The following is a 25,129-nucleotide window of genomic DNA, read 5'->3' on the forward strand; positions in this document are numbered from 1 at the left end:
AACGGCACTGTTGATAATGCAAAAGCAGGGCTATGGGGAAGACCGAGCAGTCAATGCTTATTTGTGTCCTTCAAATCAGCAGGTAGGATGCTGAATGCACACAGCTCTCCGATCTGAGCTGCCAAAGGGCGGAGGGGAATTGCGATGGCCGTTGGCCTGGCTTCAGGGAGGGCAGCTTGAGTTCACTTAACACTCATTGACCTTCCCCATGTGCCGGCTGATAATTTCCAAATGCAAAGTCTCCTGCACGTTTCTTCCCCACGTCTCTCTGGGCTGGAGAGTAAGCCCGTCTGCAGCGCGCGCTGCGTGATCCGTTCTCAGCACGATTCGTTAGAGGCATCTGTATTGGACATTTAGATCCTAGAAAGTGGAGGTCGAAAAGATGATTCATCATCTCGTTCGTTCGTTCCTTCCCCCAAGCCCTTTGGCCAGGTTAGACCTGGCTCCCTGTGGCAGGAGAGGACTGTGCACACGGGTGAATCTGTAACTGGCTGGGGGAAGCTGGTGAGCATGTCTGCAAAGCTGCCCGGGGGCGTGCATAGGGGTAGGGAATGCTAGCCCGCTCCAGCCCCTGGCGTTTCAATGACACACTGCACAGACAGATGGTCCAAGGCTGGAGTCTCCCTCTAGCTAGTGCAGAGGAGCGCGCTGGGTTGGGATGCTGCTGGGGGCACCCTTCACTCCCAGCTCCGCAGAGAGAGAGGGGAGGAAGCAAATCAACCAGCCTGTGTCTGTCTTCATTACAGGAACAACGACGACGTCTCCTCCTATTGGCAACACTACTGGTAAGTGCCCCCAGGGACAGTGCTGAACAATGGTCCCGGCCGTGGTCGAAGGGAGGCGATCTCACCCACACATCAAGCACCCCTGTGGAGGGGCAGGGATGAGACTGAACGCCCAGAATGGCCAAGCAGTGCTGCCCAGGCCCCTTGAAGATGGGGGTGAATAGGGAATAGCAGCCGCATCCCTTCGTGTCACCCCTTGGTGTCCTGGTATGGAGAGATGCCATAGGCACCTAGATCTAAACTTCAGACCCTGTGAGCTGCCCTGGGGCATTGGGGTGGGCGGTTAAGTCCCGGAGCCAATGGGGTGAATGTCTGTCCAGCGCCTTCCCACACTGGGGAGGGATGGGCTTCATTCAGCGCTCTCTCTCCATTCTTTATTGCCATTCTAGCGGAACCCATCAAGAAAGGTCAGTAACCCACAGGACTCCCAGCTGGTCCCTTCCCTCCTGAGACCCCCGGCCTGCTTTCATTGTGTGAGCGCTTTGCACCGCTTCTTGCGCCCTCTAGGCACCTACTCCCAAGCCTTCCCCCCTGCCTGCAGCTGTGTTGATGGCTGTGTCCCCCGCACTCTTTGCAGAGTGCAGCCCTCCCGTTACACCCCAGAAATGGGCACTAGAATGTGACTCCTTCCGGCCACTCTTCCCCTAGTTTCCACCCCACTCTTTGGCCTTCACTCAGCTGGGCTCTCATGCCCTCAGTCCTTGGCACTGGGGGGCAGATGCTGCAGAGGGAGGTCTAAATTAGAGCTGGAAAGCCGGTATTTGGATAAGAAGTGCTTTCATGTCAGCAGAGCGTTTCGAAGCCGACCGAGGTTTTAGACGATGGGTGAAATGTGCCTAAGGCTCATTTCCAGAAGTGGCTTAAGCACGTAGGAGGCCAAGTCGCCTGGAGCCTTAGGACCCGAAGTCACTGACGGCTTGTTGACACGCTACCCCGCGGCACAATGGCTGTGCGCCAGTGAAGACACGACCTCCGTCAACGGGAGGGGATCTCCCATCACTGGAGTTACCACCTAATACACAACACAGTTACAAACATCCATATTGTTCCCCCCAACAAGCCAGCAGCGGGATTAGGAACAGAACCCGAGGTCCCCCTGGTGCATTGTGCTAACTGTGCTGCATGCATCCCCGTCTCTTCCTGGTGCCTCCCCGCTACCCATCCTACCCCCTGCCCCTTCAGTGCACTTCCGATGCAGCCCGGGGAGAGGTAAGCGTGCTGCCTACTACTGCCGCGAGTGGAAGGCGACGGGCCTCTCTCGGGGAAGCCATGGGGTCAGGCAGTAACGGCACCTGTCTGTTGCGAGCAGAGCAAAAGACCCAGGAGAGCAAGGGCGTGATCATCGTGGCGGTCATCGTGTGCATCCTAGTGATTGCCGTGCTCGGCGCCGTGCTCTACTTCCTGCACAAGAAAGGCAAGATCCCCTGCAATCGCACCGGGAAGCAGGACATGTAAGCATAGCTCGCGCCTCCCAGCTAGCGAGGGCTTGGCTCAAAGACGCACCGAATCATTCACGCTTCCCATCTCATCCCATTCAGGCGCCTTGCTCTCCCCCCACCACCCCCGGAAGGGCTAGGATGCCTCACAGCCGTTCTCATGCTGGGGGGGGGGGCCTGGATGTAGAGTAGCCAAGAGCTTCCCCGCAGCAAAGGCTCCCGGCACAGCCTCCCAAAGCAGGTGCTGTAGGGAGCCGCAGCTGAGTTTCCCCATCAGCCAGCCATGCCGTGTGTGACCAGAGTAGCTCCGAACCCCACACTCCAGCAGCACTGAGCGTGGCTGCTATCCCAGGGCTCCTGCCCCTTTCCCTACAGCACCTCCTACTGGCAGAGGCTGGAGTCATTGAAAGCTTCCCTCAGCCTGTAGTTTGATTTTACTCCGACTCCTTTTCCTTCTGCCCTCTGGGAGCCTGTAGGAATCAGCCCAAGGGCCTGGACTCCCGCGCCTCAGCCCATAGGCGCTCAGGTACCTCAAACATGTCTGAAAACTGTCACCTCCCTCCCCCTAGCACCAGGCCAGATGCCCGTAAAGACGAGATTGTAGTTGAAGTTAAGTCAGATAAACTTCCCGAAGAGGCGGGGCTTCTGCAGGGTGCCAACGGCGAGAAGAGACCTGCAGGTGACCAGGTAGGACAGCTCTCCATGCAATTACCTTCCGGGGGCTGGGCTGGCCCTTTGCAGCCTCTGGCCAGGAACAGCGATGCTTGACGGGCACAGGGGTGTCTCTGCCCTGCCGTTCACACAGAGGGCACGCCTCCTCTGGAGCTGGGGAAGCAGCTGTCAACTGCTGTCCCCAGCACCCCGATCTTGCATGGGCCTTCATCATCCATCATCATCAGCAGTAAATAAGGGAAGTGGAGGGACCTCGTGGTGCCAGGCTTTCATTTCACCTCAGTCAGCGCCGGGGCTGAGATGGGGATATGTTGCTGCATGCTAGTGGGAAGTAGCGGTGTTGAAACTGCTTTCCCTTCTGCTCTAAACTTTCCCTTCCCGCTCCTCAGCGCTCTCCCCGTGAACTTGGCCACTTCCCCTGGCTCCCAGGAGAAAGCACAGATCCCGACCCTTAGGTTTCCCTGTCCCCTCTTCGTTCGCGGTCAGCCTGGCCCGGAGCTAAAGGGTGTAGGCGTTCCAGGCTAGAGAATCTCTGGCCTCCACAAAGCCCGGGTAGGGACCTAGACTTCCTAGATGCTAGATAGGTGCCTAATAACGGGATCCACGAACACCAGGGCAGGGGGCATCCTAAGCCATGGGACTGCAAGGAGGAGGAAAAGAAGATAGCAGCCCTAACTCCTGGGCTCTGCTGCAGGAGAGCTTTCTCCCTCTCTCCTGGGGAAGCTGCTCCACGGGGTAGAAGTAATTAAAGAGGCAGTTTCCCCCCCCACCAATATAGGATTGTTCCTGCCATTTATCCTAAAGCACTTTGTCGAGTTTTAATATGCAGAGGTTTCCAGTTGGACAGTTCCAGTTCAGCTCCCATGTTCCTTTGTTTAATGCAAATCGGCGTATGAGAGCACACGCTCCGGTAGCCTTCAGATCATCACTCAACCACAGAATGGTGTAAGGAGTCACACTTACCCAGGAACATTGCACTGGGTTGGCTCTGAGCAGCTGGTGTTTTCACATGGGGGGGGAGGGAGAACCTGCACTCTGATTACCTCTAATGCCTTATTTCTTGTCCAAAGGCAGAGAAATACATCGATCTGAGGAACTAGAGTGAGGGACCCGCCGTGTGTTTTTTTCCTTCAAACCTTTCCTGTTCCTGGATCGCCACCTCCCAACCCTGCTCCAGCTCCCCGGGAGCATGGCCAGAGACCTTGAAATCAATCCAGCGCTGAGGCTGCCCTGGCGGGAGGGATACCCCCCCCCCCCCCCGCCATGGCCATTACACTAGCCAAGGGTCTGAAAGATACCACACTAGCAGCGGCAGAGCTGGACTGACTTACTGCTTCAGAGGCCAAAAACCAATTCTTGAAAAACATCCACATTGCCCTGATAGGTGGAAGAATTTAAGGCCTTATCAGGAATGTTACCGTTAGCTTTTTATTGTTCCAGTTGTGTGTGTGCTGGGGGGGGAGGGGAGAGTCTAGAAGCCTTTTACCTAAAATTCACAGCAGATAAGTCCCCCCTGCCCCCCTGAAAGTAAGCTAGAGCGCTAGGCAGTCTGGGTTTGTCGGGGCTAGAGTTGTGCTTTTAATTGGAGCTCCTTCCAACTGAAAAAACCCCAACCCCACAACCCGTATTAGATTAGCAGCATCCAGATAAGTCTCTGAACAATGGGTGCACAGTATGAATTACAGATAGGGGGTGGAATTTACCTGGTGGATTGTAGGATGCAAAATGGTTAGTTCTCTTAGCTTTTCCCTTAACTGTTTTTGTTTTGCTGGTTTAGATTCACAGCCTCTCAACTTGCACCGGTGAAATGCAGGTAGAGCGCTCCATTCTTGGAAGAGTTGATTTTGTTTTTCCCAAGTGACTCTATGAGAACAAGTAGCCGAAAGGAAAGGATCTCTGTTCTATGTGCAGTAAAAAGCAAGGCCTCCCAGTCGTTCTGAGGTTTCGGCAGGGACTGGACCCAACAGTACGTTCATATGAAAGTTTTAAAGCTGCATGATGTGACATTGCTTAGCTGAGTTTCTCACCTGCCACCTCCCTGAGGAACGTGGCTACCCTGAGCAGATTTCTAATTAAGCTGTACCGCTGCTGAAAGGAGCAGGCCCTCCAGACGACCATGTCTAAAGTCAAGGCTGATGAAGAGAAGCTTTATGCCATGCTTAGAAATTGGCACCTCTCTAGGGTTTTGTTGTTTTTTTAAAGTATTCTCACTAGATAAAACATTACATATCCTTGACTAAAATCCCAGTCTCTGGCCTAGGCCGGGGCGACAGGTAACAACTGTGAACAAGAAGGGAAACTGACCGAACTGAGCTCCCACAGAATATTGAACTGGTGCTATCTCAGAGATACCACATAGAACACCACCTCACTGATAACACCCAGCCTGCAAGCATATCCTGCTGTTGCTTCCATCAGCCCTAGGACCTCTCCCCCGCCCCCAGGCGAACACTGAGGAGATGAGCCCCTTGCTTTTCCTTCTCGATTCCGATTAGAGAAGTAAACCAAGTTGTAGAACTTGTTTCATCTAGGCATACACCCTCCATAGCTGCTACTTAACCAGCCATTTATTTTCCATTCCTCCAACACTTAAGCAACAAACAGCCTTACATTAACACTGGGCAAAACAATAGCGGCTCCTTCCCTATGCACCCAACTTCCCCAGTGGTTAATGAGAGACTCTGCAGCAGCAGATGCAACCAACTCATTAACAAAAAGGGTGAGCTGTACTTGGTGAGCTAGAAATATCAGAAGCAAAAGCTTTTGTTATATATATATATATTTTTGTTGGTTTGTGTGTAAATTTAAGAGTTTGTCTGATATCTGCAGGGTTTTTTTTATATATGTGAAAATAAAAAGCCAAAATACTTCCAGGACTGGCTGTACTTTGTCTCAATTCACAATGGTGCAGTGAGAAACTAAATTAGGGGTGGTGACATTCCCTAGGTGTGGATTGTACACTTGGACTGTCCAATGCATGACTTCAGCGCATATGCTTTCACCTCCTCCTCTCTTCACCCCTCATTCATCTACTGCATTTATAATATATGCCTGCAACTGGGTCAGGCGCTATTACTGCATTCCCACTTAGGGTACGTCTTCACTACCCGCCGTATCGGCGGGTAGCAATCGATTTATCCAGGATCGATATATTGCGTCTCGTTAAGACGCGATATATTGATCCCCGAACGCGCTCACCGTCAACTCCAGAACTCCACCAGAGCGAGCAGCGGTAGCACAGTCGACGGGGGAGCCGCGGCCGTCGATCCTGCGCCGTGTGGACCCCAGGTAATTCGATCTAAGATACCTCGACTTCAACTACGCTATTCGCGTAGCTGAAGTTGCGTATCTTAGATCGATCCCCCCCCAATGTAGACCAGCCCTCCGACACAAGAACTGGGGCTCTCGTTTGTTGGACTGAATTTGGTTTATATCCACCTCACACGGGTGGGCAAACTTTGGCCCGAGGGCCACATCTGGATATGGAAATTGTATGCGAGGCCATCAATGCTCATGAAATTGGGGGTTGGGGTGCGGGCTCTGGCTGGGGCTAGAAATGAGGAGTTCAGGGTGTGGGAGGGGGCTCCCAGCTGGGGCAGGGGGGAGTGAGGGCTCTGGCTGGGGGTGCAGACTCTGGGGTGGGGCTGAGGGGCTTGGGGTGCAGGAGGGTGCTCTGGACTGAGACCAAGGGGTTCGGGGGGGGAGAGGGATTGGGGGGCAAGGGATTGGGGTGCAGAAGGTGGCCAGAGGAGAAGGATCCAGCTGGCACTTACCTCAAGCAGCTCCCGGAAGCAGTGGCATATCCCCCCTCTGGCTCCAGGCCAACGGGAGCTGCAGAGCCGGCGCTTGGGGCAGGGGCAGCGTGCCGAGCCCCCTGGCTGCCCCTACGCATAGGAGCTGGATGGGGGACATGCCCGCCATGCCACTGCTTCCAGGAGCCATGCGGAGCGGGACAAGCCCCCGACCTTGCTCCCCGACAGGAGTTCGAAGGCCGGACTAAAAGGTCTGACAGGCCAGATGTGGCCAATGGGCCCTAGTTTGCCCACCCCGACTTACCTCCCTAGTTGTGCTGCTGCTATAGAGGAAGCAGACAGAAGTGTTTCAGGAAAGATCTATTGACCGTCATCTCTCATAAGAGGTCAAGAGTCCGTCATGTTCCCCTCCCCCCTCAACTCAAGCGAGGAATTTCTCATTTGTCTCTTGAAGCACATGCTTTCCTAGAATCCCAGCAGCTGGCGACAGGTCCTTTTTCCTATATTTCCCACCTTTGCTCAGAAGAGGCAGTGTTAACAACCCACGTGTTAGCAGGAGACCAAAGATCTGTGAATGAGGAGCAATCCTCACTCAGTAGGGCTGTGCAGTTTAAGACAAACTTACGGCGTCTCAAGGCTTGTCTACACTAGCGTTTTGCCGGTTTAACTACACTGGTATGACTGACGCTGAAAAAACCCCTAGTGTGGATGCAGCTATACTGGTATAAGTGTTTATACCATACTCCAGTTCAGGAAGCAAAATACACCATATACAGACACTCCCCGACTTACAGAAAGCGTTCCGTTCTGGATTTGCGTAACCCGGGGAGCATCTGTACCAGTATAACTTCATCCACACTAGGGTTTGTACTGGTATAACTATGCCAGTGGGGGGAAAATCCACCTGTAACAGACACAGTTATACAGGTATATCTTTTCTAGTGTAGACCAGGCCTTAGCTGTCCACCCTAATAAAACCAGTTTGTATTAGGATGTACCAAATAACCTTTAAAAAGTCTCAGGTACCTTTTATCAGTTCCTTTCAGTCAGTAGTTTTCAGCTTTTAATGTGCATCCCTGTTACATAGAACATGCTTGTGAGAGTTTCAAGAGCAGTGCTTTCCATGAATCACATTAAGACCACCTCACTGATATGCTACAACAAAGGAAATTTATTTAAAAATAAAACTTTGTTTTGTTTTGTATTTTTTTTTTTTAAACTGACACAGGTGCATGAAATTCAAAACAAAAAAGCTCTTTAGTGGGCTGCATACAAGACTGAAAAAAATTAATAAATAACATTAGTATAACTTCTAAACATTAACAATGTATTTGCAAAACAAAATGAGGACTTTAAATCAAATGAACCTTAAAGCTCAGCTACTTTCTGTAAGAATATTTACCTTCTGTTTTTCTTATTCTTTACAGGTCTGAAAGGATTAAATACTGCGAATATAAATTTGTTTTATATTAATGACACTATTATACTTCTTAAAATATTTTGTGAAAATCTCAACATTTTAACACTGATATTATATAAATTGGTATTCATTATTCAAGAGAAATAACGCTACTCTTCCTCCCCCACCATGAATTTAAAAAAAAAGATTTATATTAGGAATTTAAAAATAATAATGTTCTTGTTTCCTGCTCTGATTTTAAACTGGGGCACATCAAAAAAAGCCACAAGAATTGCATTTTTGTCCTTAGTCAGCTAAAATGCACATGTACAGCAATTACTCTGCCCCGAGATTAGCTGGAAAGATGTACAGAGTCTTAGTGCATAAAGCAATGTGCGGTTCCCCAAACCTAGCCAGCTGCCCTGGGATTTGGGTAGCAGTTAGGGACACATGGGGAAAGCTGTGTTGACAAAGAAAGCAAAAGCCACTGCAAACCAGCAGAGAGGCACTAAGTGCTTAATGCTTAAATCTGCAACACCTGCGGAGAGGAACAAGACAAGTGCAGGTCAGCAGGCAGATTTCTCCAGCTAGAGGAGTCACAGCATGGCCGTTACCGCCCTCCTGGGGGAATTGGTTGTCTTGTAGATTCCCATACAATTGGGAGGGAGTGGCTGGAAACTCGGAATGGGGGACACACATCTGCAGCCACAGCTACCTGCCGATGGTCACTTGGTGAAACTCCTCTCTCGCTGCACTGTATTTTGCTTGCTTCGTTTCCTGGGGTGAGAGGTGGGGGACAAACAGCATTTTTATGACCAGAACTCTGATTGGTTTTGTTAAAAGCAAAAAGAATCCTGTATTACAATTCTACTGTCTTCACACCAAGCTTATTACAGCACCAATCCAGACAAGTCACTGTTAGTAACAGGGATAAGGTAAGAAACCTCCACAGTTGAAATGCTACAAAACACAGGGTCATCTTTGAAGCAACTCTTGCCCATCTCTCTCTCTCTCTCCTCCCGCCCACCCCCCCCTTCCGTCCCCTTCAAAGCAGTTGCACTCACAGGCATCTGTAAAGCTAGTCTAGTTGAGGCTCTACGTTTTCACAAGAGGGTACTCGGATCCAGCCTGGAGATGCAGCATTCCCTTAAGAAAGGCACTAGACATTTGGCTTTTTTTTCTTTTTCTCCATTTCTTTCTTTTAAAGTAAAATAAGAAGTTGAGCTTTTGGAATAAAGACACAGGGGTGGGATGGGGCAATCATAAGGTTACCTCTGCAAAAGAAAAGCAGCAAGGAAAATACACCACAAGGTGCTTGACTTTACTCCACAGAGAACAACCTCAGGAAGCGCCGTTGGCTTGGCTATGCTTCGGCAACACTCACAGACTGTAACAAACATTCACGTGTTCAAGGAGAAAAAGCCACTTAAGTTTCTCAGATAAGTTTAAGACACAAACAGTGGGCAGAAAGGACACATGCATAAAAACAACGTCAGAGATCCACACCACAAGGATTGCCTTCAAATCTCTAATCCTGGAATGGTGTCCACAGGCAATGAACCTCCCCTGAAAAGAGGTCTGTCAAAGCTTTGCTAGGCATGATCTAATTAGCAACAGGACGAGCCTGTGAAAATGGACTGTCCACAAGGAATAGCACACTGCTACTTTGAACAACATGCGCTCTGCATGGCAGGACAAGAGGTTAAGGCTTTTTAGCTGGTTAAATTTAACTGCTCTGCAGCAACGGCAGAAACACTACCACCCTGTTGAAAATACAGCCACCGGGCACACTGAAACATCCAGGCTGACCTGGCAGAGAAAGTTATAAGCGAAATGGCTGCAAAACCAACGTGTTAGTGGCAGCTTTGGAGACAGATACCAAGAAGGGGTAGAAAAGAGTAGTCTTCACATCAGAAGGGTCGCTATTTGCTTCTGAAGCACATTTTGAACAAACACAGACCAGGAAATGATTTGGATACTCCAGAAATTGCTTGGTCAGGATTCAAAACTACCACTGTGTCATGCAGATGTAATAAGAGAATAGAGCTGCCCTTGTACCAACCTCAGCTGTTCCTGCACGAGACCTGCTTTTCAACAAGGTCGGAAAGACATGCTGACCAGGGCCTGCTATGTATTGGTGTCACAGCATTTCACACAAACAACAAGACATGACATGTTAGTTGCTGTCTGTCATGTGCGTAGGCAGAGGAACAGGAGAAAAGGTATATTCCATGGAGGGCAGACCATCACCCTTCTCTCTACAGCTCAAAACTTCACTAGGGCTGGACTCTGCCCTCAGTGATGCACATGAAACTCACGCTGAAGTCACACGACTTGACTTTGCACTGTTACAGTGAACAGTCAGCATCTCCCACAGCTCGCACCAACGCAAACCACAGCATCAGGCTGTGTTTGCAAATTATACCTCTGGCAATGAAACAGAAGCAATACTGATGGGCAGTGACTGTACTGCCCAAAGAGTTGCTCTCCCTAGCATTCCAGACAATATTTTCTTTACCAAAGAAGGGAGGAAAGAGGACAGTCCCTGCGTTTATGTCACCTGGATCCCACTGCACTTACAACGATAAGGCTGTAGATTCAGAGAGAATCATTATGTTCCACATAAAATGAGAATCTAGTACTTTGTTCCCTTCTGTAACATTTGCTATTACTCTTGGTAAAGTCCCTCTGTCAATTTCGGGGTGCTGATCTGATTACCAGATTCTGTCAAGGGATGAACTACAACAAACAGTCTCGCACCCCCGTACAGATATTTCAAGCCATAAATATTCATTTAGTCACGAATGCTGTTCATTCATACTACTGACATTCAACAGCGAGCCAAACAATTGCAGGCACAATCTGAAAAATTAATGTGCACTGAATACATGCACATTTTGTCCATTTGTCAGACTATGGTCTCTGTATCTCTATTTGATTTAATTCCTCTCTGACGGAATCAGTCACTTCGTAAACACCAAAGCGACACAAATTGAAAGGGATTGACTAAGCAGGATACTAGCAAGTCAGGTTTTTCCAAAATAATAGTTGAACACCAACTTTTAAAGTCCAGTTTGACTGTTTCACAACTACACAATTTCCTCTGCTCTCCTGTCTGACACAAGCTCTGACACTTCCCTGGTGTAAGAAAGGGAAAGCAAGCCCCATATTATTGTGGCAGACAGCTTCAGAGAGAATTTTGTTGCATTTTTACTACAAAGCAGACACGATACTGATGAGATACATCGGTTGCACCTACCTAGTCCACAAAAACCTGGCACACAGGTGAGTGGCTCCCACAAGCGCTCTCTAAAGGAGAGGATGGAATGTGTGTGAAGGCCACTAGTGTGCTATAGCCGCCATGCAATTTAGATAAATAAATCATCATATTTACCAGATGCAACATTCCTATAGAAAGAGTGCATGGGAATATCCAGTGGTAGCTGCTCAAGTCCAGCACAGCTGTAAGCAAGTTGAAGCACTGAAGCACAGAATGCTCTGGGCTAAAAGGATAAACAGCAGCCAGTTCTCCATGCCTACCCTCTCCAAAAGACGCGCCTCCCTTCCCCCCCCTCCCCCTTCTCCAAAGTTCAACCTATCTAACTCCCTGGAATCCAGTGCCGGCAACGCGATCCATGGTGAGAGAAATCCATCTCCCAGCACTAAGGAGTTAAAAATACCTGACTGCTGCCAGTCACACTTGCATCCCGGCTAAAGGGGAGGACTTAAATTGTGAGCAGTCATTATGGGTACAGGAGAAATGCCACAGTAAACGGAAGCAATCTAATCATTTCTTCCTATCTCCTATGTATTCCCAGCAGAGGGCCACCTACAGACTGCTCTAAAAAGCCTGAGCCAAAACACACAGCAGTGAACAAGTCCCAATCTAGTACCATGAACCACAGGACACACCACATCAACCTGGAGACATTTTCAGAGCATTCAGTTAGAATTCACAGCACAAAACACTCCCCCACCCCCAGAGCATCAGCTCTGGAATCACTTGTCATGATATCGATTTCTACCAATGCCCTTTGAAACAAATCTGTACTCCCAAACAAGAGGCGGGGGTGAAGGACTCCAAAACGATGCCAAGACACACGCTGTATACACATCTATCCGCTTGGTTTCATTCCATTGCTTTGAAATCTGGAACCACAGAAACCTGATAACTGATTCTCTTAAGAGGCAGGGCTGAATTCAGCACAAAGTCTCTCAAGGAACCCCTTCCTCCTTGCGGTTGCAGCTGGGCTGTGGGCTGCCCAGGCAGTTGGTCCACTGAAGTTGTAGGCAGGGAGGTGATGTGCTATGTGGCCACGTGTGCAGGGGAGGAAATGGAGACAAATTCCCGGAGAATATTCTTGGCCATTTCAATATTGTTATGTGCAATGACCAGTGCTTTCTGAATGTCCTGATATGAGTATCCCTGGCTCATAAGGTTCTCAATCTCACTGGAAAGCTGGGGCGATGTGCTGGTGCCACCGCCAGCGCCACCCTGCTGACAACTCCCGGCTTTCCGTTCAGAGTTTATCCTCCGCGGTAAGGGCTTCGGCGGCCTTTCTGGAACTTGAGAGCCATCGGAAGAACCTAGAGGGAGAAACAACTGTGTTATTTTGGAAGATAACAAGTGCTTGTTGCATTAACAGGCAGCTTTAGAACACTGTAGTAGCACTGGACCACAAGCCACTTTTCTCAGCCACCCTGTCCTTTCAACTTCAGTTTATCTCATCTCCTCTTCCCTGATGCACAAAAATGGTTACAGAGGTTTAATAAATAATTAGTAAACCCTACTGGTTTTGCTTATAGAAACAAGATCAAGCAAATGGGAGCTGTTTGGGTAAGTCTGTGTGAGCAAACCTCAGATATCAAAATAAGAGTAAAAGAGAGGTCTGGAAAAACAATGCATATGCAAAAGGTTTCACTAAACATCCCAATGTGTTTCTAAGGCTTGGGAAAAACCCCTGTTTAACCACTCACATATTACCTAATTTATCAGGCACCGCTCTTTTCTACTGAGACCCGGCCATTCTGGTCTGAGGGCCAGGTCTGCTCTTGCTTTTGCACTTCACCACCACATCCCCCGCTCCCTCTGCAATAGGTCCGGTGGAAGGGTACCCTACCTAGTAACAGTAACCCTGCTATAGCAGATCAACAAACTCAGCCTCTTCAGCCTTTCCTCACAATGAATTATTTCAGCGTCTACCTTCCCAAGGGCCACATGTTGTATCCTCTTGTGAAAAGGTAACAAAAACACCAGTCACTGATTTACCCGTGGAAATCTGCCCAGTGTCTAGTAACAGTACCTCTTCAGATATCACGGTTTACTATCCCAGGTTCCTTACAGTTGTCGTCTCATTTTAACCTTTGACAGCTCTAGAAAACATTCTGTCCTACTTTTCAAATCACTGGAAACTTTTCAACATGAATGTTGAACATCTTAAGAAAGTTTGATTTGCCTTTCAGGGTAACCCCTTAGGTGCCTGAAGATGGCATTTTCCAAGAGGATGAACGTCTGCAACGTGTACAAGTCCTTAGAGTAAGAACTCCCAAACAATCTAGTTCTAAGAAGCCAGCCCTGCAGCACTGGTGTCAGGAAGGAAGCAGTCACCATGATGCAGGCTCTCTGGAAAACATATCAAAAGCACAACAGGCAACAAATTCACTGAAGTTGCCGCATCCACCAACATGCAGTTCAACTCGCTCATCTTCCAGGAAAAACAAGCAGCTTAAAAATAACCAAAAAGCCTTTTGTACAATTCTGAACAGGAACTCCCACCACAATTTGCCTTAGAAATAGGTAGTTCACCATAAGCTGGATCATGTGTCAGAGACAGCAGGTCACGCTGAAACAGTAGCCATGGGTATGTAGTCTTGTTACAAGTGTAAAGGAAGCTACGTTCTATGGTACAGGACATCGAGCACAGGAATTGCCATAATGGTCCATCCCACCTAGTAGCCAGCCTCTGACAAGAGCCAATACCCCATGATTCAGACAGCAACAAAAACTCCCAAAATCATAATACTTAGCCCTCCTAAAGCACTTTTCATCTGTAGATCTCAAGGCACTTTACAAAGGAAGGACAGTACCGTTATCTTCACTTTACAGATGGGGAAACTGAGGCACAGAGACAGGAAGTCCCTTAACCCCATGGCTACACAGTGAGTCAGTGGCACAGCTGGAAACAAAGATGGCAGATTCTGCTCCTCTTTTATCCCACCCATGGTGTTCTATGAACACTGTGGAGTAATGAGAGGAGGTGCAGGGAAGGGCATGTGTGGCAAACCTATTCAAGTCCTGCTGCTTTTCCCAGGGCTGGAGGAGAGCATCCTGAGGGAGTGGGAGCTGGAAGTCTGCAGAGCAGTTCAGGGAATAGTTCTTGGAGGCTCTGCAGGAAGGAAAGCTGGAATCTGAGACTTCCAGGCAAAGACCTGGAAGGCACTGATCAAGGCAAGGAAGACACCCTCTGGAAGGCGCTGCCTGGAGAATCTGAGAGGAAAGGTATTACTTTGAGCTGCTCTTTGCTTAGAGTCTCTGCTAGGTTAGAGGGCTTGGGAGCAGGAAGCACCGTTTCCTACTTCTCCCTCTGAGCCCCTTGCCACATCCTCTTCCTCTGGGAGTAGCCTTTGATTCCTGGGGGGAATCAGGCATGCTGAACTCCTCACTAGAGTAGCCCCAGAAGATGCAAGACATAACCCCAAGGTGGTCAGTGCCTCCATCAGAAGTGACTAGATAGTTGCAGAACGAGAAGTCCCAGGCTCAAACAGGATTTTTTGACAGAGTGAGCCTTGATTTTCTCTTCGCAAGTCTGTGTTAGCCAGGACAGCACTATTCTCCACTGGCTGGAGACAGAAACAACCAGCAAGTCCCTTCTCTCTACAGGGTGGATATCACCAAACAGTTTCAGAACACCAGCTCCATCTGCTGGCAAGGAACTATACCCAAGAGTCTGACCTAGCACAGAAGATTGGTCTTTCTTACTGCCTTTGCCTGCAGAGTTACCAATGTCTTTAGGGGCAATAACATCAGAAAGCTCAGTTTTAAGTCCAGCTATAGTCTGTGTCTTACTTCCCCTGCCAGCGAGTGCTACAGGGAAACCGAATTTCCATAGAGGAGTATTCTTGATGACCAGGTCAATATGGTGGGTTTTGCCAACTGCTAATCCAAACACCAAATGGTATAAATGGCTAGTGCAGCACATATTAAGATCTAAATCAACAAATTAAGATCTAACCCCTCAGGACTGGAGCACCTCTGTAATACAGAACGGATTCTTCTGTAGCATAAAGGCAATATCGAGTTATTGATGGAGAAGCTTCAAAGATGTGTACCAAAGTATCAGATACCACTGTAAAATCAGGAGGTAAGGGTGTTCACCTGTGATGGGATCATAATCCAGAGACATTCGGCTGAAGGCAGACGTGGCATTGGAGATATCAGACAGTGTGCGACGAGCTGTGGCAATTGGTAAAGGTGGTTTGGGGATATCATATCCATCTTCTTCATTCTCAGACTCTTCTGGGCCATTGCTGGCATTGGCTGCAGCCATATCCCCCTCATCTAGACAAATACACACACAATTAGCTCCAAGTGCTAAAAAGAGCCTTCTCTTTCTTGAGACAGGCTGTACATTCCATTCACATCAGTCCACATGCCTTCGCAGAGCAGATAGCTATGGGTCTCTTGTTGAAACCCCTAATCCAGAGGAAGTTCTTTCCAGGAGGCAGTGAGTAAAAAGTATCACAGTGGAAGAGTTGTAAATGCCTACCCCTGCCTCAAGTGGTACATTATTTTTTAAAAACATGTGTGTGTGTCTCTCTCTCACACACACACACACACACACACAGACACACACACACACACACACTTCAGCTTTCCTGCTTAACTTTACACTATGCTTGCGGAGCAAGGCAGATGCCTTTAAGATCCCTCCCTCAATATTATATACACTATCTTGAGCATGCTCATTCTTGGCTATTCCCTTCCAAGAAGCAATGGCAAAGTCATTCTGAAGCTGTGTTAATGTGGGCAGGGGCTGTGAAAAGAGACACGTCTTGCAATCCCCAAAAGGGTCAAGACTTGGGTTCACCTTGATCCCCAATGGCAGAAAATTCCAGTGTCTCGGGACATCAGTGAGAATGCTAGCACGCCAAAAAAATTTGCCCTAGAGACATGCTGTGTGATATCCCCACTAATCAGAACTGCCACATAGGCCTTTGCCTACTCCATTGAGAATCAGCGACTTGAAAAGGAGTGTGTCAGATACACGCACAGGGAGGAATTTCATAAATTCAGTAAAAACAACCAATAATTATGATGAGAATTAATGGGAACAGCTGGAAACAGAAAGATGACAAGTCTGGGCTGACAATTTCCACCCCAGCTACCTACAGCAACTACTACTTCATACAAAATCTTCATAACAATGATTGCTTTTAAGCAACTGATGAGTGTCTTACACCCATGTTAGATCAGGTTCTCTTCACTGACATCCCAGTTCGCAGTCTGTAGGCAATGCCAATTGATCACTTACGCATATGACAAACTATTTACCTTGAACCGCAAGTGACACCTCTGTTAAATGATAGCTTAAATGCTATTTAAACTGGGAAACTTATCTATTCACTCCTACCCAATTTCTCTCCTGGGTGCTTTATAACATGCATTCATGCCCACTCACCAGAAGTGTTGGTGGTCTCCAAGTCAGAGGATGTTGCCTGGGACTGAATGTTGTACATAGCTTCATACATACAGACATTATTTGACTGGTCACACTCCAACTCTCTGAATGAAAGGTGGAAAAAAAATGTTCCCTTCAGACATGCAACAGTAGCTTCCTCCTTGCCTAAAATCTGTTATTTATATTCCTCTCAGATGCATGCTGTGATATGAAGCACAGCTCTGCTATCTACTTTCTTTCAGAGAACATTTGCTCTCATACACATTCTGACATTGTCTCCATTGCAACAGAACAGATCAAAATTTAACTGGTATAACTGGAAAGTGAGGGAACAAAGCTGTACATGGAATGTCACATTTCTCTGTCTGCTGGTGTCAAAGGAAAATAGCCTGGGGGCAGGGGTGAACTGATTCCACTATAAAGGACTCTGAGACCAGAGCAATGTTCACATTTCATTTACCCCACTACTCTAATCTAGTTCTGGTCAATACCAGTGGGAAACAGACAGCAGGTAAACCACGGGAATAAAACCTCAGCCAGAATAAATGAACAAGCCTCCTTAGACGGTTAGGGTTGTAAACTGAGCAGAAACAACTGTAGTCTCACCGTAAACCATGAGTCATTTCCAAAGGCAGTTTGATCTCTGGTTTTTGTAGGGCAGGACCAGGTGGCACCAGAGGCAGAGAGGATGGTGACATGTATTCAGTATCCTCATCGCTTTCAGACTGTTCCCCAGGTTGCAGTTTTGGCACAGGCAGTGGTCTGGGGGCAGAAGGAAGAGGATGAAGAGCATTTGAAAAACAGTTAATGCAAATAAAAACAAACAACTGTTAACCCAAACAACAACAAAATAGCACCCATCAGCTCTCAAGCGCTGAAAGCCAAAGCTTCAAGCAAGGCTTTTCAAACTGATTCTGACTGAAGCAACAACCTGGCTTACTGGAATTCTGAGCTGTGTAATTGTGAGACCCGACTTGCCGGTGAAATAATTAGCAAAAGTCTTGTCCAAGGTGAGTGGTAACAGTGACATATAGATATCCTAGCCACTGGAGGACCTTACATTTCAACCTCATGCCATATGTACTGCTGTATCTAAGGCACAGGACACTGCACACCAGTTGTCTGAGACAGCAACAGTCCTGGGTAATTACCATTCCATTACCACTCGAAATGACCAGTTGTAGATCTAATACTAAGGATACTTGCTGAGAGATTTACTTTTCCTTGTTCATATGTTTTTAACAATCCAGAGCTTGAAAACTAAACTCAGGCCATCTATATAATGTCAAATTCTAACCCTGGTCCCAAAGAGTACCGAGATGTGACTACAGACCCAGAAGTACATTTCTGCCCTCTCTACAGCAATCCTGAAACTGATTATCTCTGCTACAAGAAAAGAGCCTTCATTTGAAAGTAACACACCTGACCGCTAGAGAGTAGATAGCATTGGCAGACGAAGAGGGTTTTATTTTGGGGTGCTCATAGTCTGAGCCTGTTGGGGGACCACTGTTCAAGTTCTGCAAAGAAAAAACGATAGGTTAGAAATAGCACGACTGTCAGCAGATTCAAACAGACATCAATGTCCCATCACCCGAAGCACCAATTCTTGTCTGAGAAAGGAGAGCTTCTTTGACCTTCTGAATCGTCCATTTAAAAAAACCTTGCACCTGCAAAAGAATCTGTTGATATCTAAAAAGTACACTGGCTTTCAAACTCTGAAGAAGCTTGGAGTTGGAGGAAGCAACAGATAAGGGTTAAAGAATGAAAGAAAGTAAAATTTTCTGGGAAGCATTTCTTCTTGACTGAAACATACTGCATCACAATGTGTTATAGGTGGTAGTTGGGGTATCAGTCCCCAAACTCAACACAGACTTTGGTACGCGTCAATTTTTTTTATATGTATGTGTATAAAAACAACAACATGCATTTCCCCCAAACCAGCTCCAAATATAAAAATATCATCACTGGTTTAAAATCTAAAGTCAATAGTGACTATAAATTGTTGCCAACCATTTAAAACGAGCTGGGCTCTTAGTCCAGCTGTCAACGGACAAAGAAACCACACCCCAAAAAAGCCCACCACAACCAGCACTACCTGACCACCTTCCTGGCTGTCTCAAAAGAGAGGCCAAAGGACAGAATGGGCCATAGGGACTGAAGTCTCCTCTCCTACAGACCATTCTGGGCTGGGTGCGATGCATAATCCCAGGGCAATGACATCCCATAGGAGGATTTATTGCTCACAGCTCTTGATCCAGCACTTAGAATTTGTATGAAAAATGTGAACAAAAATGACAGCTCAGCTTTATCATGACTTCAGAGAAGTCTTACACAAGCAGCATCCCGTCTCTCCCACTCACAGGAAGCAGTCCTGCACCACTAGAAAGCAGGATGCCACCACACCCGGTGACTTACCGCTGTGGTGTCTAAGCTGAGCGTACTCCCATGCCTAGGAGCATCAGATCTGGAATCCACCTGAGATGGGAGTGAGAATGGGAGCGAGTGCCGGTTCGTCAACTCTCTTCCTGCCCAAGGGTCACTAGGACTGAGAGCGGCAGACGGCGCTTTTGGAATTGGCCGCAATGGCCAGGGCTCCCCCTGACGGCCGGAGGGTACGGGGGGTAATTTGTCTCTGGAAGGACAGTCTCCTGGTGTACAGGGTAAAGGACGTCTCTGAGGTCGGCTCTCTGCCCCAATGGAATATGGCCTGTCTGGTGGGGGCGGTGGTGGGAGATCTCTGAGCGTTGGAGGTACCGGCAAAGGTTTATCTTTATGGAGGGGACCAGGAGCAGCCTGTAAGACAACACCAGATATTTAAAACCACAGCTTAACAAGCAGGAAGTCCAGCTCACTGCACATACCCCAGTTACGAGGCTTCTTACACGAAATTAACTCTAGGGCAGCTGAAGACATGAAATAACTCCCAGCTATATCCTCCATAGACCTTTAGATACAACATTTAACCATTTACGGCTAGGAATATATACTAAGTCCCAGGTTTGCTTTCTTGCTGTCCACCATGGCACCATACAGGATCCCTACCAGAATTCATACTATTTCATCAAACTTCTTGTACAGATTGATTTCACAAGTCAATTTTTATCAAGCACTGTTTAATAAGATTGGTTATTTTCCCACCTGACCTTTCAGCACCAACCCTCAGCCTCTCCCACCCACTCCAAAAAAAACCCAACAACCACCATTACACCCCACCTAGAAATGCTACCAATACTGTGCTTCCTCCTTCTACTGGTCATTAAGGAAATATGACCATCTCTTCCTTTTAACTCCCTTCCCCTTCCTTAGTTTTCTCTCTGGAAAAAAAATGTTTGGTGGAAAAACTGGGAAAGGAGGGGACACTGTCAAGGGAATACAAGAACCAACTTCACACAGCGAGGCTACTAGCTGGAATAAACAGTTCCATAAATGCAGCTCCATGTGGAGTAGTCAGAAGTGTACTGGTTGAAGACTGAGAAGGACAAACTGCTTCCTGGGGGAACTGTGGGCCCTCCTTGGATGGAAGAAAAGAGTTGGTCTGAGATGACTTGCGGAGAGGAAGGAAGAAAAGGTAGAGTCTGAAGAGAGAGTCAGGACAGTCCACCACTTTTCCATAGCTCCCCCACACTCAATAAAGGACCTTGGAGGAGGGTGAAAAAGAAGAAGACTTCACCTTGGAAGTGGTCCCAGGGCTGGAAGCTCCAGAAGGGATGGACACACGTTGCTGCAGAAGATCTAGTCGTGGGGGTACTGGGGGAAGTGAGGCTTGTGGAGCCACAGAGAATGGAGAAGGAGGGCGCTCAACCTGGAAAGAGAAAATTAAGCAAATGAACAAGAGTCAACCCGTAGAGAAGCCATCCTATCTAAAGCACCACATCCCTCCTGCCTTCAAGCTCTGCACCTCACATTACCTTGCTGCAGCTTGAAATGAAATTACTACATTAACAGCAAGCATGCAATAAGAGGTCATGTTTGTTTCATAGCACTGCAGCATTTGTCTGGAACAAACCTCGTGAATCACCAACAGGCCCAACTCTGGCACTCGGCCACATGAGCACATACCTAAAAACCTCACTCTAAAAGGCTTATAAATTGTTTGGTTGGACCAACTATCTTCAATACTGGTACTGGATTTGCAGTAGGCATATTTTCTTTTCACCACCAGAGGGCATGCTCCATTATATTAACGGCAGAGCATGGGGAGTGAGCAGAGTTATATTATAGAGGTGTGCAAGTTGTCCCTTTGCCATGACGGCACTTACAGCAATCATTAGCGTGCACCAGGAGCGGTGTCAAAACCTTCCTTCTTGTCCTTGGAGAACTGTTTCACCACCTGACAAATCAGAACAGTCACTCCTTTTTTCCTCATCTTTAGAAGAGTTGCTTTATGATACAGGCAAGAGCATGGTAACTTTGAACAGCTTGACAGAATTTGTAAGCATCTGGTGCTGGCACATCTGGAGCACTCGCCTACTGCAAACCACAATGGGAGTCATGTCATGTCAAGGGAACTGTGTCCTGAACCCAAGAAATGACAAGCTGTACCACACTCATCTCCAAAACGGTGCCTTGGAACTTCAAATGCTGACTACAAAAGAATTTACAACCGGGATGAATCAAGGTGGATTATCATTAAATCTGAACAGAGGATTCTTTATGAGAAGGCCCTGTTTTATATAAAGTGAAACTAATTATTTAAAAAAAAAAAAAAAGATCAAATTCAAAATCTTTTTCCCTAGGCACCAGAACAACTAACTGCTGATGGGCAAGGGGCAGCAATGAGCCAACAGAAAAAACAACAAACCACTGTGCAGTGATTCATAAAGAATGCCTCACTTGCATACATTTCCCTGGCAGGAAGCAGCATTGATGGAAGGCAATCATCAGACCTTTATTACACAGATTAATCAGACAACATATTCAGAGACGACAGTCCAATTGACTTGCTCAGCAAAACAGACTGCCCTCTACTTAGTTCAGTCATCAGCACCTTAGAAAAACTCCTTCTCTAGCTGGTTGCTTATACTCAAGCCCTGAGGAAAATGACTCCATTTCTGCTGATAAGGCGGATTACAGATCATAAATCAAAAGCAGCATTGCTCAGCATGCCGAGAAGGATTATAAATATAGGTCTTGCATTTCAGTAGATGAATTGAGTTATGTCACTCTGCTAATGGCTTGGACAAAGCCCCAGCTTCCAGGACAACATATACAATATCAGAGCTACTGGTATGTAGAACAATATCACCTGACTGAACTGGTAAGATCTGGCTGAACTTACGTTTCAATAGTATGGCACTTACCATCTCTGTACCAACCACGACCTGGAAATACAGAGGGCAGTTTCCATTCTGGGGCTCAACAACTCCAATGTGCACAGTCAACGAGACAAAAACCAGCTTACTCTGTGTCTACTGCCACATCCAGCTGTATGTGCCTAATGGGGCCTTTACCTTAGCACCAGCCAATTCTTTCATCATGAAGAGGGAATCATCCGCTCTGTCATCTTCATCATCATCATAGTTTGGGGAGGGAGCTCCCTCTGCACACTGCCGCAACAATCCTCCTCCTCCTCTGGGATCAAATGGGTCGACTACAATGGGCTCCGTGCCTTTGATTTCACAACGGCAGAAAGGACATCCCTGACCTTCCGATTCCTGGTGGGGGAGAGGAAGAAACCTATTAAAACAACCACTGTTATGAAAACAAGTAAAATGGACAGTAACTCATCAGACAAAAGAAGTTTAGTATCATCTTTTCAGCAGGTGTATTTTGGTGGAGGGAAGGAGGGAAACAGGAATTAAGACTGCACTATAAATATAGCATGATCCTTATCATTTGGAGTAAAACAAAAAAAATGGGTTTTTAAAAGGCCCTCCCACCCACACCATTCTTAAGGCAAGAAAGTAGTCGCTATGTCACAAACAAGGAGGAAAAGGTAGGAGAGTCTAGTGAGTAGAACCAGTTTTGAACACAGAGTCCAAAGTCTGCACCCTACGGGGATAAGACTAGCATCCTTTACAATAGATATATTGATATGAATTTCAAGCTAGGCTTTCAGCTCCACTACCAAATCATCAGTACCCATAAGGGTCTAAACAGTTCTGAGAAGGAAGGAAGGAAAAGATAAATCACCCGGCCCAAAGACAGACCAACTTCACTCAAAAAGAGTGCACAAATGGGGCAATTCCTTACCTGCCATGCAGTGAGACAGGAAGTGCACATCAGGTGTCCACATGGCTCAATCTTCACGTCCTTGTCATTTTCAGCACAAATTTTACACAGCTGGAAAGTGGAACCCATCTCGCAGTACAATTCATATTGTTCCTTGAGGGAAGGCAAACAAAGATCATTCACTCTGGAATATAATGTGCCTCATTAGTCATAACTACAAGAAATCCACCCCAATATTCACATAGAGAAAAAAAAAAATCATAAAAATCACAGCATCAAACCACAGCTCAACAGAAACAGACATTTGCAAAGGTTACATTGCAATTTTATGTGCTAGAGACTTCTGTAAGCAATGCTTCTGTCAAGCTCTGAAAAAAAATGGACTTGAAGCTATCTTAAAAGAGCCTGGCAGCCTTTCAGTATAGATCTTCAAGTTCAACTTAAGGTCACATAGGTCAGGGATAAAAAGACATACGAGTTGGTGTGTCCTTCTGCCAGCACTATCATATTACTCTAAACAAGGAACCCAAAACTTATCAGCCCTAGACAGAGATGAAGCTTTGTTTGATGTTTTCAATCTATCTTCCCCAGCCCAACCACTCAAAGATTTTTTTGCGTCTTACAAGACCTAACATAGCTGCTTTGTACACAAGGAACCAGTGTATTAAACAGATGAGGAGGCCTGAAAATGGAGAGAAGTGGTGCTAGTTTGACAGGACAGAATCCTCTTGCTCACCTGTGTAACTTTAATGTGGTCCTGAGGTGTAGGCTCACATAAACCGGTCAGGTCAGGATTCTGATTCCGACCATCAGGAAATAAATAACTACAACAAGTAAACAAAACGTAAGATTTAAAGAAAGGCACTTTTCTTTCTTTCTAAAACCCTTTTTATCTCTTTAAAAAAAATGCAGAAGTCAACTGTGCTTGAACACTGATCAGTCAACAAAAGAAAAGTCTGCCTATAGGTTCAGCTTGGTATCCCCTCATAGGGGCACTTTACCATGCAAAGACTGAGCAGCTCAGAACTTTCAAACCAGGGAAAGCCCCCTATTATACCACACTTATCAATATGCAAACAAGAAGTCTGTCATGGTTTCCCTTTTGCCAATGATCAAATGATTCTGTTTTTTTTTTTTAAATAAAAGGCACCCTCAGCCCCCAATCTTCTCTTCTTATATGACCCACCCTGCAGTTATGTCTTAATGATGAAACTAACACCTGAAGAAAGAAAACTCATGTCATAACTCATAATCCTAATTTTTGTGACATCAGTATAGGGTCAAATTGAGGAAGAGGTTAGGCTGACAGGAAACTACAAGCCAGACATGTACCTTCAACAATGGCACTGAGAAGGAGAGACAAGCAATGAAAAAAATGGCGCTCTCTATGAATATTCTCAAGAGTCAAATTCCCCCAAATTCCAGTTCAGTAAAGCAATTAAGCTTGTGAGCAGTTTCATCGACCTCAACAGGACAACTAATATGTTTAAAAGTGCTTTGCTGATTCAGGGCTTAAATAAAGAGGAAGAACTGCGCAATGTCCACCCACACAATGTCACTGTCAGCTGCATGACCACTGCAAAACGCTGCACTTGTCACCAGACACAATGACACGTGACAGAATCCACTAGGTATGTTCTATCATCCCACTCATTTCAAAAGATACATTAACCAGTGACAGGATTAAGGCAGGTAAATCATAGGATGCACAGCAACAGGGTACGTTGTACACTCACCACAGACTGAACAAGCACAACATGCTACAGGCTAATGCAAAGTTACTTACAAGCCTTCCCTGAAACCATCTATCAGCGCTTGAAAAAGAGGTTTGTTGTGGGGGATAGTCTGGAGAATGTTCCCATCTGCAGTGACGTAACCGATGGCCCACTGACCAAGTCGCGTACAGCTCAATCGGAATATGTAACTGAAAAGAGACCAAAGAACACAAACTCCAAGTTTGGGCTCGATCGGCCAAAAAAAAGTTAAGTGCCAAGTAGGTAGCCTCCATCCAGCTATCTCAAGATGGAAGATAAAGACAAGCTGAAGTAGCTGGAGGATTTTTACCAGCTTTTACCATTTTACTCACTTGTAGCTCAAAGGGAGAACCCTGCAGTCTGATACAAGTGAGTGAAGCATCTAAAAACTCGTGTGGGTGTGTGTGCTATTAAACACAGAATCCACAGCGATAAGGATGAGTGTCCTCACACTCACTTGCTGTTTCAAATTAAGTTTTTTA

At 46.8% G+C, this 25,129-nt stretch overlaps 2 protein-coding genes across 3 annotated transcripts in view; one reads left to right on the forward strand and one right to left on the reverse strand.

The window, feature by feature from the left end:
- The window catches only part of MCAM (melanoma cell adhesion molecule), a 35,788-nt gene extending 31,660 nt beyond the window's left edge, over positions 1 to 4,128 (forward strand). The window contains exons 13-17 of one of the 2 annotated variants that reach the window (XM_034754610.1): positions 747 to 785; positions 1,175 to 1,192; positions 2,095 to 2,236; positions 2,791 to 2,908; positions 3,964 to 4,128. In XM_034754610.1, coding sequence (XP_034610501.1) covers positions 747 to 785; positions 1,175 to 1,192; positions 2,095 to 2,236; positions 2,791 to 2,908; positions 3,964 to 3,993 — 347 coding nt within the window. In that variant the 3' untranslated portion in view covers positions 3,994 to 4,128. The remainder of the gene's footprint in view (positions 1 to 746; positions 786 to 1,174; positions 1,193 to 2,094; positions 2,237 to 2,790; positions 2,909 to 3,963) is intronic. The other variant, XM_034754611.1, reaches the window with a different exon arrangement.
- A 5,104-nt stretch (positions 4,129 to 9,232) lies between these two features.
- The window catches only part of CBL (Cbl proto-oncogene), a 42,070-nt gene continuing 26,173 nt past the window's right edge, over positions 9,233 to 25,129 (reverse strand). The window contains exons 5-15 of the mRNA XM_034754504.1: positions 24,680 to 24,817; positions 23,630 to 23,717; positions 22,915 to 23,046; positions 22,173 to 22,376; positions 20,393 to 20,524; positions 19,138 to 19,515; positions 18,145 to 18,239; positions 17,329 to 17,484; positions 16,723 to 16,826; positions 15,420 to 15,602; positions 9,233 to 12,631 (exon numbers count right to left, since the gene is read on the reverse strand). Coding sequence (XP_034610395.1) covers positions 12,351 to 12,631; positions 15,420 to 15,602; positions 16,723 to 16,826; positions 17,329 to 17,484; positions 18,145 to 18,239; positions 19,138 to 19,515; positions 20,393 to 20,524; positions 22,173 to 22,376; positions 22,915 to 23,046; positions 23,630 to 23,717; positions 24,680 to 24,817 — 1,891 coding nt within the window. The 3' untranslated portion in view covers positions 9,233 to 12,350. The remainder of the gene's footprint in view (positions 12,632 to 15,419; positions 15,603 to 16,722; positions 16,827 to 17,328; positions 17,485 to 18,144; positions 18,240 to 19,137; positions 19,516 to 20,392; positions 20,525 to 22,172; positions 22,377 to 22,914; positions 23,047 to 23,629; positions 23,718 to 24,679; positions 24,818 to 25,129) is intronic.

Source organism: Trachemys scripta, chromosome 21 (genome assembly GCF_013100865.1).
Source record: "Trachemys scripta elegans isolate TJP31775 chromosome 21, CAS_Tse_1.0, whole genome shotgun sequence".
Lineage (NCBI taxonomy): Eukaryota > Metazoa > Chordata > Testudines > Emydidae > Trachemys > Trachemys scripta.